The 19,448-nt window shown below is 39.3% G+C and overlaps 1 protein-coding gene across 10 annotated transcripts in view; it reads right to left on the minus strand.

The window, feature by feature from the left end:
- Positions 1-310: 310 nt before the first annotated feature.
- The window catches only part of PTPRK (protein tyrosine phosphatase receptor type K), a 640,850-nt gene continuing 621,712 nt past the window's right edge, over positions 311-19,448 (minus strand). For all 10 annotated transcript variants that reach the window (XM_045294289.1, XM_004702060.4, XM_045294293.1 and 7 more), the window contains 8 exons: positions 14,459-14,594; positions 14,080-14,229; positions 13,026-13,199; positions 10,594-10,725; positions 10,332-10,457; positions 7,404-7,567; positions 6,463-6,598; positions 311-1,286 (listed from right to left, as the gene is read on the minus strand). In XM_045294289.1, coding sequence (XP_045150224.1) covers positions 1,233-1,286; positions 6,463-6,598; positions 7,404-7,567; positions 10,332-10,457; positions 10,594-10,725; positions 13,026-13,199; positions 14,080-14,229; positions 14,459-14,594 — 1,072 coding nt within the window. In that variant the 3' untranslated portion in view covers positions 311-1,232. The remainder of the gene's footprint in view (positions 1,287-6,462; positions 6,599-7,403; positions 7,568-10,331; positions 10,458-10,593; positions 10,726-13,025; positions 13,200-14,079; positions 14,230-14,458; positions 14,595-19,448) is intronic.

Raw genomic sequence — 19,448 nt, forward strand, 5'->3', positions numbered from 1 at the left:
CAGGAATCCGGCATTGATTCATTCACACTTCTGAGGGTCAGAACCCAAAGCTTGTGCATGTGAATTCCAAATGAAGCATTTGATCACCTTGACAGTTTACAGTTTGCTAAAACTTGACCGTGAAAGCCTAAATGTCGCCACTGTGTTTTCTTGACCAGCTGTTGGCTGAAAAGATGGATTCCTTTAAAATTTCCATTGATCCTTAAAGGCTGAACATTGTGTAATTCAGTTATCAGCAAGGCTTTTGAAGGTGTGCATTTCTCCTATGTCATCACCAAACGATTATTTACCTAATGAAAGAGTGAAAATCTAGACATGTTCAACAGATGTTTTAATTTGGTCCTCTATTAAAAGAACCAATTGCCGAGATGTTTTTACAGAAACTTAGGTCACAAGCAGATACACAAGAGGGTCATTATAAAGAACATTGCATTCTGGTTTATGAGTAAAAAGTCTGCCCTCTACTTACACTAAAACATACCAAAAAATAATCTACAAAAATCATTTGCCATTGATTTTAGTGAGAGAAAACATTTTCTTAAGGAGGGGATGACTGTATGGTGGTAGTTTATTAACCATCAGAAAGGAATGCGAGTAACCAATAAATATAATGTGCGTTCTCCGTATAGACATATTTACACTTGAGTCTTTGGCTTATATGTTGTTTTCTAAAAAGAACTTTAAATGATCCAGCCATCATTGCACACTAAAAGAAAATAAGCCAGTTATATATATTTATATATTTATAGAGATCTGCTACACATGAAACATTTAAAAAAAAGAAATTTACTATGAATCTGCACAGCTTCTCTTCTCCCTTTAAAATTTAACATTTTTTTATATAAAAAAGGGAGAAAATGGCCACATCTGAAGTATTAGTTCATGCATCATGTGGTGGTTGCTTTACTGAATGAAAACAGGAGAGAAAGGGTGCGTATTCACCGTACAAACACTGATAAGTTCTAATTTGACCACGCCTTTTGAAATCTGGTTCTTATTAAATATAATGTATGTGGCACAAATGTTGATGCTGTAATACAGTAATAGAAACTAATTCAGTTCTTTTTATTAAGGTACACAACTTCATAAGAAAAATACTTTCACTTCTTGAATGTAAAAGTCCCCCACCCCCCACATTAAAATCCTTCTGCACAGGTGTGACAGGTGCAACAACTGCTGGCTCGACGATGGAGAGAGGTCTGTTTGGATGCACTTTTAAAAGGCTCACCCAACTAAGACGATTCCAGGTATTCCAGCGCTACATCATAGCAAAAGCGGTACTGCTCCTGAAAGACGGTAACACAAAAGAGTTGAGAAAAGTTAGAAAGGAAAAAAAAAAGCTAATGGTAAATAACAGGCTATTAACTGAACATGCCACAAGTTAGATTATTCATGAAATACATTATGTTTTCTTTGCACAAGTATAATATCGAGGCGTGTGTTAGTTGACCTTGCAGTCTGAATAATCCCATTTTAAGAAACTTGCAGTACAAAGATGTTGTCTTTGACAGATGTTTTTCATATTCAATTTTTTTTAATCTCCAAAAATCTTCTAATAGCAATGCCTGATCACTATAGCAACATTTCCCGGCATAGAAAAGTATAAAAATTGAGAAAAGTATTTCTGTATGTAATTCAATTTTCAGGAGAGATTGCTGTTAAAATGTTGATGTATTTTACCTCTGTACTTTTTTTTTTAATGCAAAGCTGACATAAGTTTTTCAGAGTAGATGTAATTATATGCACTTCAGTATATAAATTTACATGTCACTTTTCTTTGCATAACATTTCGATTTTTTCCCCTGGCTTTTAAACGTTTTTTTAACATAATTTTAATACAAAAAAATATTAACATATGGATTGACTGTCAGGTTGCTTTTATTTGTTTATTTTGTCTCTATTATAAATAATGCTGCAAAGAATATGTGCAAACATTCTTCTCCAGATTTAAGATGCTTCCATTAGGCTTGAAAAAAAAAGATGTCATTTTTACCTGTTATTTCTAAACTTCTACCTCATAATTTTATTTCATAGTTTTTGATTCATTGAAGTATTTAAGTAAGTTCTTTAAGAATGAATGATGGCTCTTACACTGTATGAACCTTTTTTCTATCTTGAACATTTCTATCTGCTGCTTTTGTAAATTCATGGCCACTTAGTTGGCAATAAAAATGTTGTACTGCAACCACTTGCCTTCTCAGCCCATCTTTGTGTGACTCCATTATAAAGAATGTACAGAATTCAGAAACTGCATTCCAAATGACTTCCACTAAGTAACTCATGAAAAATTCTCCCAACAAGGTGGGTGCAAATCATGCTGAATTGGAGGACAATGTAAAAGGCAGGTTATTTTAAAAAGAGGACTTCCAGGTGCCTCCAGCAATAAACCAGGGAAATAAAACTTTCCAAGAAGAATTTATTAGTCATACCCTAATTATCCAGTAGATGTGATTTAAATTAGTCTACCACTGTGGTACATGCATTTGAAGAACCAAAAATTGCTTGAAACAGTTGTCACATTTAAATAAGTCTCTAGGAATTTTGTTTATACAGTAAAATTTCTTAGCAAACTTGTCAGCTCTACTCAACAGCAAATGAGCTGATCATTAACCCTGGCTAAATACAAATTAAAGGGTGGTGTGTTTAGTCAGAATCCACAGGACTTAAATTTAAAGGAAAATAGTAGTTATCTGGAAGGTGCTAGAATGGCAGGGTTTAACTCCCCTCCTCTCCACCCCCAGTTAAGAAGGAGAACGGAGGTTAGAGTTGATTCCTAAGGCTAGGATGGAATGGTCCCACTGATAGGTTTAAGAAGGCTGGATCTGAGAGGGAGTGGCAAATTTTACAGTAAAAATTCTTAAAACAGTGAAGAACTTGAAAACATTACGACAAACCATTCAATCTGTAAGAAAGACCTGAGAATTCTCCCTTTTAAAATCTTCAAATCCAACTCCCCTTTTCCATTTCCATTGGCAGCACCTCAGCTGAAAGCATCCAATCCCACGTTGGGATTGCCCTAAACTACAGGAGGGTGGTGTGGTCCATGGGGCTCTGCTGTCATGCCTCGGAGTGAAACCGTGTTGGCCGAACTCTTCCCATGTTGCCTCCGGAAGCGATGCACCTCTCCTGTGAGCAATCCATGTGCCGGAAGCGGGGACACTGTTTCACGGTTCATTGAATTGCTCATGCTAGTTATCTGATCATCTTGATAAGTGCAGGGCGAGCAACAGCGATGCCTTGGTTTCCTGGCTCACCTCTGTGACTATGTGAGTGCACTGCTGCTCCAGAGCTGATCCCACCACACATGCTTTCAAACCTCAGACATGACTTGCTTTAGAAGTAAAATGTGGTAGAGAAGTTTAACTCTTTCTCTGTGTAAAGCATTCTCACCCCAAGGACACCCCGCATACGCATACCTCAAAAAGAACTTACTGCTCTTGAATTGATTCTGACTCATAGCTATGTGAAAGGGCAGGGTAGAACTGCCCCATGGGGTTTCCCAGACTGTAACTCTTTACCGGTGTAGAAAAAAGCCTCATCTTTTTCTTTGGAGTGGCTGGTGGTTTCGAACTGCTGACCTTGTGAATAGCAATCCTATCTTGCCACCAGGCCTCCCGTACTCATTCATGCCTACTATTACTGTATATACTCGAGGGTAAGCCGAGTTTTTCAGCACATTTTTAATGCAGTTTCTCTGGTCAAATTAGGTGTCTCAGCAGATATTCGGGTCGGCTTATACTTGAGTATATACGGTACTCCTATTTTAAGCAAGCGTGGGCTGTTTGCACTGATTTTATGAGACTTAGAAAAATTGAGAAGGAAGTAAGAATTTTAGAAAGCATTGGGCAAATAAGTGTGTGTGTGTGTGTGTGCACAAGTATAAAGAATATTTCAAGAGATAGCAATAGGGCTCAGGTGCTGAATTTAGGCAGTTTCCTAAAACTTTATAACTAAATAAACAATTCACTCTTCTAATTTAACCCCAGCATTGCCCCATTATTCTCTAGTGTACATAGAGTATCATTTGGTTTCCTTTCTGCAAAATATAATACTCATTGACTTGAATCTAATAAGAAAAGTTTCCCAAACTTTAATACTTTTAAAAACTCATTCAATTCAAGCAAAATATCCTGACATGTCATAATTAGACACTATACTTAGATAATGAGATAAAAAATTCAAGTCTCTCCCTCAGTGTCCTGCTATATATATATCAGAAGTAAAAAGAAAGCTATTTGAAAAAGAGAACATTGGAAATACCCATTAGCAAATGCCACTAGCAAAGTGAGCAAGCTACTGTATCTAACGTGCTAGAGATATCATGGTAATGGGAGAGAGAGAGAGAGAGAGAAGAGTGGAGTTTGTGGTTACTAATAAAATTTGTACATACCCTATACAAAATTACTAAACCATAAAAACATGTTCAATACGAATAAGCACATGCTTCTTATCTCATTTTACTGTGAACCAGCTATCTGATAAGACATATCTCCAAAGACCAGACATTGAGTTGATCCCCAACTGATAGCAAGCAACCTTGCAGGGCAGATTAGAATGGCCCCAGTGGCTCGACGATCTTTAGGGGAGCAGAACCTTCAGAGGCTCTTGGTTTCACATTGCTGAGCTCATGGGTTATCAGCCCAATGTGTACCCAGTGCTCTGTGCCACCTGGGCTCCGGGCTAGGCTGGCAAACCTGACTTCACCAGCAGGTTGAACAAGCACTTTGCTTTCACCAGGTTAGGATCAAGATCACTGTGCTCTACAGTAGCACCCTTATTGTCGGGTGTCATCAAGTCAGCTATTGAGTCATAGTGTTCCCATGTGAGAGGGAAACTGCTCAAGAGGCTTTCTTTAGAGGGTTGCACCAGCAGGCCTTGACTCTGGCAGAGTAGTGGGTGGGACTGGAACTGCCATAAAGCTGAACTGATTCCTTAGGGCTGGTGGCTACAGCCACGTATTTCCCCTGTGTCTGCAGGCTCGCATCCTACCCTAGGAGTAAAGGCGGGCTGACATAGGCACTGCACTACATTGAATCAGTATGCCCATTCTAGAAAGGCAATCTTTTGCACGTAGCACCCTCACATTATGGGCACGCTGCTGGTGCAGTGGGTAAGGTGCTTGGCTGCTAACTAAAAAGAAATCAGCGATTTAAACCCACCAACCACACCCTAGAGGAAGCTGTGGCAGGCTGCTTCCATAAAGACTTCATCTCAGAAATCGCATGCGGCAGCTCTACTTTATCCGATGGGGTGATTATGAGTCGGAATCAAGTCATCGGCAGTGTTCTCTGGGGAGGGACAAGCATGCCGTGTGGTCGCTACAAATCACGTTTTGACTCAGGGGAAAGACCATCTGCAAGGTATGCCTCCAGATGTGCCACACACCTGGCTTCCTGGGTGTTGGCAAAGCTTTAAAATCTCTAGACTTATAGCTTCGTCCATCCTCATTATCTCCTATCCCTGTTTCCTTAGTCAGGAATTATTCATCCTCACTAAAAATACCCCTGGCACTTTCACAGTCACTCAGACATGCGCGCATATGCAGAGCAGCACGAGTCCTCCAGCAGAGCTGGAGCAAGTTTGGTTCAGTGGTTGTTAAATACTAGCTCGGTACTCCTCAGGAATGTTACCCGGTAGCAGTCCAAAGTATAACCCACTAAGGCAGCAGGGTTTAGTATATAGAGAATAACAATAACTTGGTCGAGTCCACCTCATTATCTGTCTACACCACACACACACACACACACACACACACACACACACACTTTCCACGTAAAGGATCGAAATGGCAAAGGAATGACTAAATATTTTAATTATGTATCATACACTTTCCCTTTGCATCTACTAGTTTTTATTGACAGGAGATGCACACTGCTTTACAGCCTCTGTGGTTTCCCAGATTTCAATACATGTAAAAGATGATAGCTGCCAATGAGGCCGGTGTACCTCTGTAAAATTAGATCATGAAATGATGAATTATAGCTAATGGCCAAATAAATTTCTGTTATCTTTAAGAATGAGGGGTGATGGCTGCGAGCTGAGGTGAAAATACGAGTACAGCCACGAATATATCCCTCGGTCAATGTTTTATGAGTTTTTCTGTTTTCTTTTTAATATGCTCTAAGAATTAAAAAGAAACAAGACTACAGGCTAGATAGTAGGATTTATTTTGAATAGACCACTATTTACCAAAGCCTATCACAGCAAAGACTGGCTATAGCAGAAAAAAAAATCTTATGAATTTCCCAAATTACCTGAAAACATTTTGCTCTGTCACAAGTAGTTACATGTGATGAAACATTTATGGGGGTCAAAGGCGGTACTCGGCATCCAAGAAGGAGGTGGTCAAGTCTCCACACAGACTCACGTACACAGCAAGCCCCGCACAGGTGCGAAGTCAAAGGCAGTGCGTGAGTGAGTGATCTCCAAGTCCCCCTCCGTGTCTAAGGCCCTGTGACTCACCGGGGCCTCCACCATGTTTGGCTTGCTGTTCCTTAGGGTCTTCACCGCGTGGAAAACATCAATGACATTTTGCCGCTTCACCATTTCAACAACAATGCCGATCGCACAGAACATGCCACTTCGCCCTCCACCATTTCTGAAAGCAGAGGCATTTCAAACAGCAGTATTCAGTGACTGTAGGCTGTCCTATCTGTTTGGGGAAATTTGCATTAGCCTCTCACTTTTGCTTCACGCATATTTGTAAAGGCACCTTAGTTTGGTAGTGGTTAGTGTTTAGCTTCTGAGAGGTCAGGGGTTTGAATGCACCAGTCACGCTGCAAGAGAAAGCCTGCTTCGGTAAAGACTGTAGCTTTGGAAACTTAATGGAGCAGTGGTCCTCTGTCCAGCAGGGTCTCCTGTAGTTGCAACTGACTGGAGAGGGTATGTGTGTGCCTGTGTGGGGAGGGCAGGCATGAAGGGAAGAAAAGCTAACTTCATCCTGGTGGGTTACACATAGTCATATGCTATAAGCAGACATTGCTGCCACCTGGATAACTGCGATGTCAATTTATTTTAAAACTGTAAATCACCACTGCAGTGTAGTGGTGTTCAGCATTGTTTAAACCATATATGTCCTAGAAAATAATTTACATTTAAAAAATGCAAACCTTCATTGATTATAGTTATCAGATAAAAAAATCATTTAAAAATAACAGCTAGAGCTGCCTATGAGATGTGAGTTGGACGGTGCCAGATTAAAGCATAAGCAAGTTAAACTCGGATTTATCAATACCTCGTGAGTAGTTTGTAGAGAACAATCTCACCTTTTTGACACCCCATAGATTCTGTGCCCAGTTAATCTTCTTCATAAGAAAGGAAAGAAAGGAACGGCCTACAAGGACGAAGGGAATGAGCTTGGAAGCTCCGTGAAGGGCGCGGCGAGGCCAACCCCCCATACTCACAGGCAGTGGATGATGGTCCTGCCCTCTCCTTCTTCACACTCCTCCTGCCACTTTTCCACCTGGAGTATCAGCTTCAGAAATGACCGCTTAGAGGCAGGCACTTCCCGGTGAGAAGCCCATCCTAAATACTGAAACTGCTGCACCATCAGATAACCTTCCTGTGGCTGTGGAGAGAAAAATATTTGTTATATAATAAGTTGGGACTTTAATTTTTATTAAAAAATAATGTACCTCAATTTGTATCGGGATATAAGCGGCATTCATATTGGAGTAAGTAGAGCTGATATAAATCCGAAAGACATACATGTCACACAAACATGCCACACATACATGCCACACAGAAACATGCTACCGAATCAAGTAACAGGAGCTACCCTTTAAAAAAATCATTTTATTGGGGGCTCTTACAGCTCTTATCACAATCCATGCATACATCCATAGTGTCAAGTACATTTGTACATAAGTTGCCACATCATCATTTTCAAAACATTTTCTTTATACTTGAGCCCCTGGTATCAGCTTATCCCCCTTCCCCTCATGAACCCTTGATAATTTATCTTTTTTTTTTTCATGTCTTACACTGACCGCTGTCTCCCTTCATCCACTTTTCTGCTGTTCGTCCCCCTGGGAGGGGGTTATATATCGATCATTGTGATCGGTTCCCCTTTTTCTCCCCAGGAGCTACTATCCTTGTATCTGCTGCTCCCTCACACTTAATAGTCGATCATCTATTCCCATGATTATGCTAAATAAATTTCCAATCCATACAGTTATTCATCTCCACTGTCATCACTGAACTGTCTCAGCCATCTTTCATTTGAGTTGTGCTATTAACTACTCTTACTTGATTTCCTTGAATAAGCTTTCATCATCTTCTAATTCAGTCTTATTGATCATTTTGAAATATAAATATGATCATGTTACTGTCCTACCTTATGATCTCTAAATGATCTTAGCATTAAATCCAAATCTGTATCATGGCTTAAAACTTCCATGTGATCCAGCTCCATCTCTTTCACCAACTTTCCCTTCTCTATCACATGGTACTAATGTTTAGATACAGTGACTTAAAAATTATATTGTGGTAAAAAGATATAAAACAGAACATTTACCATCTTAAATTGAACAAGTCAGTGGCTCGTGGCATGGTGTTTGGTCTAAGTTGTTCTTGTGGGCTTGAACAGGTTGGGAAATTGCCTTTTGATTCTTGGTTTGCTGGGTAATTTTTTTATCACTAAAGGTTGCTGGATTTTGTCAGATGCCTTTACTATATCAATTGAGGTGATCATATGATTCTCTTTAGTTCTGTTAACGTGTTGTAATACATTGATTCATTTTCTATTGTTGCACCACCCTTACATTCATGGGATAAATACCACTTAACCATGAACCAAGCACCATCATTCCAAAGGGTAGTATTATTGAAATAATGAATGATTTAATGAATGAAACCCCTAAATCCTCAAATGAAAATATAAAGAAGAGCTTCGGATTTACTCATATAGGTATTAGAACTGATATTTCATACGGCAAAGCCTTGTGTGTCTTTTGGTAAGACTTAGTACAACAGGACTAATTAAGTATACTACCCACTTGTCATTGGTTTGTACTGCATATTAAATGAAGGTAAGAAAACAACAACAACAACATACACTAACAGGGATTAGGACACCAAATATAGAGGAAGCAAAACAAATGAATAAGCAAACAAAATATCAACATAACAAATTTAATACAGATTTCAGTTCCTGTAAATTCTAAATGTATATAAACAACTCAATAAACAGATGGGTCTTACTTTGTTAGTTCAGCAGCTATGGTTTCTCATACAAATATTACTAGAACCATAATGTAACAGATGTGCAAACATAATGAGATTCCATTTAAATTAACATCTAAGATATGCATGAATATTGTGACATGATTGAAATTATTCCTTTTTTCTCTACTGAAATGAGCAATATGATTTTATCCTCTACTTATAGTTATATACTTATATACTTATTAACTAGACACACAGAGCTATTTTGATGAAAAACACTGAGACCTGGCAATCCTAATCACATGTCTAGATGATATGCAAACACAGAGCTGGCGTTGTAAAAACCAGAACAATCTTTCTTTTCAAAAAGAACATAATCTCATGGAAGTGGCTAATGTTTTCTTTTAAATTCTGCTTGCTATTTGGTTATAACATCTCCAAACTTGTTATTACATTATTTGCCTGAAGGAGTGACCTCAAAGTTAATTTGTCATTTCATTAAAAGCATATGAAAAGTCAGGGAGCAAAGAACTCCTGAAAGATACAGTTGCCGTCTTGTTCCCGGGAAAAGGCGCAGTAGTGGCAGCGATGTTTCTCCCTTCAGAGCTGGGCAGAGCCTACGGTTGGGACGTGTAGGAGGATGAAATTGCAGGGAAGGGGAGGCTCATCGGCAGCTGGGATCTACATGTCTCTGGGAGCCAGAGTCCTTTAGGCTATGGACTAATGACTTGGGGCCCTTCTGCACAGTCCTTGCTGACCCACCATATTCCTTCCATCTGACACATAGTCTCTTTGTTGTTGCTGATAATATTATGTTATTGCTTTCCAATAATAACCCCTTTCTTGCTTGAAGGTCAATGCTCATGTAAAAATTCAGTCATTCTTGAAGAGCACATAGTCTCAGGGTCCAAACATACACAATCAAACTAAATTTAATCCATGCACATGAATCTGAATTTTCAGAAGGAATCCACTAGTAACTGAGGGGAAATTCTAACATCCAGTATTCCTGCTTTAACAACACACATTTTATTCCAGAACTAAAGTGTAAGAGATCATTTGCTTTGGAATTGACTCTGTGATGTGTATTGCCACCATTCTCCCATTTTAACCTTACTCCCGTCTTGTTATCAGCTCAACTCTAGGACAAGTAAACAAGGACTTACTCTTGTTAGATTGCATATCCGAAAAATCCGGTTGATGACATCACAATCCATTGAACAAGACATGCATTCCACTTGGATAGGGCCATACCGCAACATCCCTTCTTCAGGCCAATACTGAGGACAGCCCTGTATGATGAATGTTTTGAAAGAAAAGGGAAGTTGGAATTATTGTTTATAATTGGAGCAAAAATCACCTTTTAACCTTTGATAATGACTTTATGAGAGGTGTACAATCCACAAAATATTGCTGATGAGCATTGACCTGGGACAAGTCGACTTCATTCAGCATCACAATGGAGGTGCAGCCATAGTCATACACTAGTCTCCAGAAGTCTTTCACAGTGTTGGGCAGAGGGTACTGGGTTACGATGAAGGCAGCCGGTTGCCTGTAGCTCTGGGAATTAAACAAGGCAAATGGAGAAACATACAAATTTAAAATGCAAGATCAAATTCAATGCACTAATAAGACTTAGAGCTTCCTAGAGATATTGAATTGGATTGCTGTGTAAGCCACGGAACAACACATTTCAATCACTGAAATATGCGAGAACAAAGTAATTAGACAAAAGGGCTAGGTGGCACATTGGGTTAAGCATTGCACGCTAAGCACATGGTCAGCAGGATGAATTTATGGGAGAAAGATTGGGCTTTCTGCTCCAGTAAATATTTATAGCCTCAGAAACCCACAAGTCTGAAATCCTGAACCAAATTTTCACTTTGCTGAGAGGAGCAAATGCAGAGTTAGCACAATAAAGAAATAATAGATAAGCGAGTAGAAATTCAAGAATAAACTGAAGAAATGCTTAAGATTATGAACCTCCACTAGCCGGTTCAGTTTTCCAAAAGTAATCACGTCCGAAAGACAAAATAAGCTCATCCCTTAGTTTATGTGTGCATTTGTCTATTGACAGTTATACGCAATAATTAGCATTTAAGACGGCCATATCTACTCAAGCTCCAAATGCAGAACTATTTCTCACAGGGAAAACAGAGGGGGAGGCTCCACTGAGATTCTGGTTACAATTATTACTGATCAACACATAACCTTGCTTTATGTGCTTCTGTTTACATATATCTTCTTTCTATCTATTCTTTATTCACTAACACTGAACTCACAGATTACCACACTATAATTCATGGCCAAATAAAATTTTATCTGAAACATGTACTCTCTGTAAAGCACACTTTAGCTTTCTTACACTCAGCAACGGGAGCTAGCACCTGAGCACGAGACTTGGGGCCCATTTAAAAAATCACCAGCAAAAATGCAAAACATGTTGCACTAATTAGACTGGAGAAAGGACTTGCATTTACAGTAAGAGATAAAACAAGAAGGCAGGGCATACACAACTATGAAATTATTTGTGGAGATGGGGATAGTAGGTCCAGGCAGAATACAAGGTTCAATATTGATATTGAGAAGATCATCTGGAAATTGAGAAAACTGTGACAGAGATGCCGAAAACAAACATTCAAAGGTATCAATACCATTCCTTATATTATTATGATGCCTTTTCACACACACCCTTTTCTTTTCTTTTCTTTTCTTTTCAAACCGGGGCACAGTGATTAATGAGTGTGGTGCATTTGCTCCATATTGAGTGTTTTCCTTTACACACAACTCAAATGGGAAGGAAAGGTATAATTACAATGCAGTATGACCCCAAAAGGGGTGATTAATGGCTAGGTGAGACTCTGGAAACTGCAATGACGGGAAGCTGCCCATTGAGTTTCTCTTTGACTCTTTTTGGCAGCATTAAAAAAGAATGAGGTAATTGGCTAAAAGACTAGTCTTTAAAGTGGAATGTGGTTTCTCTAAGTTTTCACTACCATACTACTAGTTTATAGAAGCTAAGTTTAGAAGAAATAAGAGGAATCATTTCAAAAGTCTCAATATTAGTTAAAACGAAATGAACTCTGGCTTCTAAGTTCTCCTTTCAGTGGTTCCATCGGTGAAAAGGCAATTAAAGAAACACGGAAGACGTGTTTACCTAATGACGGTAATCAATTGTAAAAAGGATTCTGGGACTCTGAACCTTGATAGTCTTTTAGATTCCGACCCAAGGCAACCAACCAGAGGGGCCAATGATGTAAATGACCATTCTAGCTACAGCCTACTAACATGCTGAGAACATGCTCTCTCATTTATAGTCATTAAAATCAGAATGGGAAGAGTTGGTTGGCTTCTCTATCCTTATATCAATCTAAGTGGGGAAAAAAGATTTAGAGTTACTTACAGTCTCTATTAACTAGTGGTCAATAAAGGAAATTGGAAGTTATCATTTAGAACACTGAATGCCAAAGGCAAAGAAATTTCCCAAATTAACACACCTTCTATAAAATATACCATTTAGTGATTTAGGAAATTCATTCCTAAATGTATTTTTAAAAAGATAAACTACATGATTTTCTTTCCTGAAAAGAAATTAAGATGAAAAATATCACTGAAGATATTTCTTATAGAAAATATAAAAATTCACAGGCCAACTGTATAGCTACATTAAAATATAGCTCCAAAGAACTACTCCTAATCATGCCCCCAAATTATGTATCTTTCAATGGAGACATCCAGCTTTTTTCTTTTTAGGACACTTGTGATTTTCTGGAAAAGAAAAGTAGCCAGCGCTCTGTTGTACCATGTAGCTTTCCATGGTTTCGGGGCACTTTACATGAACAAAGAGGGCGGTCTCTTACATCCATAAGCGCAGCATTGATGTAGTTACTGCTCTCTCCATCAATTGTGATTAGAAAAGGCAGACATCTGTCAGGTGGCAGCATGTCCATGAAACGATTCTTGTCATGATTCCTTGGCAGGCATGCTATGCTGCAGTCTTCCGCCTGTAGTCGAGGGGTGACTGAATTCAAGGTCTGAAAGAAAACCAGAACCCAGGTAAGAGGCAGTGACCCATTTAACAGCACAGTACAGATCCATCAAGTAGTGAGGAGGCCAAGTAGAAAGTGAACGATTTGTGCACAGCAACAATGACATTTACTGCCACAAGGCTGATAGGCTTTGCAGTTAAAACTAAGGAAGCCTGAAAAGTGACAAAGAAATGAAATTCACATTTTTTCGAAGTGTACCTTATTTTTTTTTAAAGGGGGGTGGGGGCCTAATACTATACCCACCTGAAAAAATGTATTATTACATAACAAAGAAAACACTATCTGGGTGCTCCACTACCCTTTAGCCCTTTAGCAAAGTTGGCAAATGCAGCATTGGTCACCACCTTTGGCATGCCAGTTTTGGAGCTATACAATGTCATGAAGGAAAGCGTGGTGGGCCAAGAATTAGACTTATTTGTGTGTCTTCACTTCCCATTCACGTACCTTAGGGAGGTTTTAAATGCACTGGAAACATCTGGGGCAATTTAGAGACCACATTTAGCACTAACTCCAGCTATTATGTTGTTCGTAACATAAAAGGTCAAAATCTGCAACACTGAATTAAAAAAGGCTGCAAATTCCTATAAATCAATACCCAATTTGGTTTTCATTAAACCTTTCCCCTGATCCACTTCCTTGTACCTGAAATTATCTGTCCTTCAAGATATTATAGATATAAACTCATTAATACAAACGTGACCCCATAATATGTATGTATAATGAGAGAGACAGGCATTATATTATTCTTAATGTCGGGTCAGAGGTTATAAAGGTGACTCAAAAGACCTTGCTTGAAAGAATGAGTAGTGCCCAGAACCAATTGCAATCAGCTGCTCAGACATGAGGCCCTCGCACCAGCCAATACCTGGAATTCATCCTTGAGATGTGAAGAGTTGGTCTGGGAGTCTATTCTCATCATATCAAAATATGCAGCTTTAAATTCACAGACGGGAATGGCAGTTTCTCCACATAAGCAGGCTTCTAAAATGGCATCATGAATAAAAATGTACTGTTCCTATCAAAGAGGGAAAAAGAAAATTTTCGTGTGATTTTAATTAAAGCACCTCTGTCATCAAAGGAGAATTATAGACCATTTCAACACATGGGAATATTAATAAAAAATAAAAACGAATCTTTTCTAATATGACTTGATGAACGAAGAAGAATCCATTCTTTTGTTTGATGACAATTGAAAGGCAAATGAAACAAGAAAAAGAAAAAACACTCTTGGTAAAACCGCATACCTCTGTCTGGACCATGTTGATGCGACGAGACCTTAAGGCTTTGACACAATTGTAGATGTCAACAACACCCTCCCTCTCAGCCATATCCAGCATGATGTCAATCACGATATAACAGCCAGTCCGTCCAGCACCAGCACTTAAAAACAAACAAACAAAAAGATACATTATGCTTATGTGACTTTAATTAAAGTCATCTTGACATTCAAATAATGCAACTTGAGACAACAAAATATAAGACACACACAATTTGTACATACTGTGTAACCAAAAGGCACAAACAACTTTGGCATAAACAGGTGGAAATGGCTTTGGTATAAACTAGGGTGTGGAACAAGGATTCCCAATTAGAGTTAACAATTTAAAATCAAATAATTTTAAACAGCGTATACATATTATTCAAGAAAGCTCTAAATTTTTCTTATATAGTCCTTGTTTTATGTAAATTTAATACATATAATTTCTAACTCATAAAATGAATTAAGCAGAGGATCTCTCTTTACATTTAACTCCAATTTGACTTTTATACTCATGTAGCTGTGGGTCCTGTGGCAAAGAGTGAACATGCCGGCTTATTGTCTTAGAGTGAGTCTGGTTAAGTCCCAAGCTTAAGAAAACAGGGCAGAGATGCCAAAATCTTTTCAGTGGGACAGCTGAGGAGCCACCATTCCGGAGAAAGTCCAATGGTGACGGTGGGAAAGGAAAAGGGACCAAAAGGGAGAATGATAGGAGGAAGCAAGTTTGATCACTGATCTGAAAGGAGGTTAAAAAAAAGTTAGGTCAAAATATGACTCTGGGAGATGGCAAAGAGGGCTTCTATCTTATTACATCCAACTCAGAAATTGAATCATAATCTGCAGGCAGGTCTCCTTTTACCGCCTTTTGCAGATGCTGCCCTTTTTTACAAATAGAAGGTTTGTTCATAACCACGTACGAAGCAAAGTTACTGGCATCATGCTTATAACAGTATGTGGTCACATTGTGTCACATTTTGGTAATTCTGACACTATTTCCAAATTTTTATAATGCTACTGTATTATAAAAACATATACTGTACTCAGTAGTTTATCGTATAGTATAAAGATAACTTACATACTGTGTCAGGCTGAGTTGACTACAGAAACGAATTCACAGACACTCATATATGTATAAGAAAGAACTTTATTTTAAAAAAAAACTTTATATACAATAGCAATTAAATATTGAGAAAACATCCCAGCCAAGATCAAGTCCATGAGTTCAATATTAGCCCATATGTCTGATATCAATCTATAAATGCCTCTTCAGACTCATGAAACACATGGAATGATGCTCTATACAGGGAGATCATGGGGCAGTGGGTGATAAGTTTTGTGGATCCAGTAGCAGTAGAAGCATCTCAGCGCTGGCGTGGGTCTCCACGTGGCTCCTCTAGCTCCAGGGCTCTGGTTGCATCAGCTTAGCTCTATCTGGCTCGTCAGTAATGTCTCACAGGAGTGAGCATGTGTCCCAGCTTAGCTCCATCTGGCTCGGCAGTAATGTCTCACAAGGAGTAAGCTTGTGTCCCACCTCCAGCGAGCTATTTATCTCCTTAGCACCTCCAAACGAGGTCATCAAGCAGCAACCTGATTGACAGGTTAGACTCCACCCTTCCACAAATCGACACCAGATTATGTAACTACCTTACACACATGAGTGTCTATGAATTTGACTAATCAACCCAGACTAACACATTATGGTACTTTGGGAGTGGGGTACCAGAGAAATAAACTGTGAAGATTGAGAGTGGATGCTTATTTGACCTCACTACATCATGGTAGTGTTTCTTCTTTGGCTGGCCAGAGGTCAGATGTGGCCATGCAGTTTACTGGGTTGTTTTCTGGTCAGAATATGGGAATTTAAAGTTTTTATTCCTAGACATTGTCTTAGGTTAGTCCTGTGTGAAATTGTGAAAATGATTGTGGTAAATGTGAATCATGCTCTCCAGTGACAAAGTCGCCCCTGGTTTCTCAGAGATCATGCTGCTTCAAGAAAGTGGCTGACTGTGGTACAAATGGCTGACAGAAGGTCTGACCCTGGCTTGAGACAACGCAGCCAGAGGCCTAAGGCAATATTTTATATCACTCAATAGTTAAGATAAGGATTAAGATAAGTTTAGAATCTGATTCTACTTTGTTTATGCTGATTTCTTTTTATTGTTGATATAATGATTGATAGAAAGGATTATTGGGAAGTATGAAAATAGAAAGCTTGTAAGCCTTGCCTTCAGTCATTAAAATCTGAATCTTGTGTGGGTTTATGACACACCTGCAAAGAAGACTCTGAAAAGATAAACCCCACCCAGTGTCTTGAATGCTCAGGAGACTTGAAGGTGAAAACACTTGCCTACAGGGCTGTTGACAGACAGGAAAAAAAAAAGGAACTCTGGTTTTTTAAAATTTCAGAGTAGTGGTTTGTGCCCAAAACTGGAAAAAAATCTTGAGCCCTGAAGAAACTCCTCTCTAGGACTGGGTATTAAAGGCTGAAATGCTTGTTAGGTGACCACCTGGATCCACTTGTTGAGTGGAAGTGGGAAAAATGCAGCAGAAAGAGACGGGTTGAGTTTGCTCACTGACACCTGCGGACCTGGTTCACAGGGACTAGAGGAGAAGATGAGAGCAGGTTGACTGGTCTGAAATTTATGACCTAGCACAAGGGGACGAGGGTTGTTGATAAATTGTGACTGTGCCCACGGTCTAAAGGCGAGGTAACAAATGGGCTCCCAGGTGAGGGAGCCCACATTGAGTTGATCAGAACCTGACCAGATGAAGAGATTTTTGATCTTGTGAACTGGTGCACATTGCTGCTGACTTTATGGATGGCCTATCCTGATTTGACTTTTCTTATGGATGCAGACTTCACAAGGATCCAACTGGAATGAAGATTCTTCACATTAAAGAATATGACTGTCTCCTCAGAGCACTGGGTTGATGTAACTGGGCAGTATAGAAACTGGATACCCCAAATTGGGAGGATAAAGGCATGAAGTGGCTGGCTTATAAACTTTCAAAGGTGGGAGGATATGTTCATAGGATGATGGTGTAGGTGTTCACATAAGTATAGAATGTTTTTGTTTCGTTCACTTAAAGAATATTATATTTTAATGAAGATGGCATATTTTTAATTGTATGCATTTTTGGTTTTATCCTATTAGGTACAGATATGATTTTATTTTTGTTTGAAAATTATATGTGGCTTAAGAGTTGTGTGAAAGTGTCAAGTTGACAAGGGATGGTCTATGGTAGTTACATAATCTGGTGCCAATTTGACTATTAAGAGTGAATGGAGTGGAGGTTAGCCTTTCAATCAGATCACAGCTTGCTGACCTCTGTGGAGGTGCTATGGATGGAGCTCCTGGAGCTGGGACACACACACACTGTGAGACAAGACACACGGAGCTACCCTGATGAAGCCAGAGCCCTGGAGCTGGAGCAGACACATGGAGACCCACGCCAACACTGAGAGGAGTTGCTTCCACTACCCCTGGAGCCACAAGACTTTCCATCCATTGGCTGTGATCTTCCTGCATTCAGCGTCATTGCATGTGTTGCATGAGTCTGAACTATGGGATAATATCAGACTTATGGACTATGAGCTAATATCAGACTTACGGACTTGATCTGGACTGGGATGGGACGTTTTCTTAATCTACAATTGCTTTTTGATATAAAGTTCTCTCTTACACACATATCAGTGTCTCTGGACTTGTTTCCACCCGGACTAACACAAATGTTAAGTCAGTGAAGGTAACAGGATATCGTTTTGATTTCTTTTGGGGTGGGGGTGGGGTTTGGAGGATTCACTTTGCAGTCAGCTTCTTCTTTTGCATAATTCCAGAGATACCTGAGTATAAGCGGAAGAGAGTGCCTGAGAATCTTCGACCATTTCTGAAGCCAGCAGCTCGTAAGAAGGTAAACCTCTGTGATAAGTCAAGTAATGTCTGAACTGAAGCCTATTTATCTCATTTTCTAAACGCTCGGCTGGGCTATTAACATCATTTCTTTGTGGTAGACATTGGGTCACTTCTCGTACATTCACTGCTCATTTAGAAATTTAAGCAAAAGACTTTGCAGCTATCTCACGCGCCTTTTTTCCTCCCACCATCTTCTCAATCACTGTTCCCAGGGTTTGAGACAGGAAAGTAATTGAAGAGTACATCAGATGTCGAGAAGGATTGAACTGAAGTCCTGTCCCCCTCGACTCCCCCTCACCATCCCATCCCGCCTCAGAATAAGCAGCATCTGATACTTATGTGATGTCGTAGGTGTATTTCATTATCTGTTTTCTTTTTACCTTTTTGTATATGGCCATTTAAATTCTGATAGGCTTGACTTTCATGGCAAAAAAAGAAAAAAAGAAAGCTCAAGCACCTATTCTGTAGCATGGAGTAGTAGTACGTGAGAATGACATGTAGCATTTAGGAAAAGCTTTTCAGATTCAGTACTTAGTTTTCTGGTCACATCTCAAAAGGAGGCCATGCAATTTGCTTTAAAATGTCGCTGCTTGTTTTAAGAGAAGTTTCTAATCAGAAGAAAATCTGGAGATAATAGTCACATTCCACCAGCATAAATGCTCAGGATTTCACTGATGTAGTGTTCATCCTCTGATGGGTGGGGTTTGCGTCCTCTGTTTCCCCCCTCCAAAAAAATTCTTAAATCGCTGCTTTGCAGCACAAATTCTTGCAGTTTACGTCAGTTCATAGCTCTAGATGATTCAAATTCAGTTTTAATAGCTAAGATTCTACTGGGAGTTTACTATATTGGCTAAAAACCACTCTTTCAACCTACCTTCTCATGAAATATTGGCTTTTTAGAAGCGATTCTCTGACGCACACATGTAGGAACATAGTCTCTGCACTCACAAATATAGTATACCATCACAGTCTCTGCACTCACAAATATAGTATAGCGTCATAGTCTCTGCACTCACAAATATAGTATAGCGTCATAGTCTCTGCACTCACAAATATAGTATA

This window comes from Echinops telfairi, unplaced genomic scaffold, assembly GCF_000313985.2.
Source record: "Echinops telfairi isolate 266 unplaced genomic scaffold, ASM31398v2 ScPeMD7_3533;HRSCAF=4204_0, whole genome shotgun sequence".
NCBI classification, from domain to species: domain Eukaryota; kingdom Metazoa; phylum Chordata; class Mammalia; order Afrosoricida; family Tenrecidae; genus Echinops; species Echinops telfairi.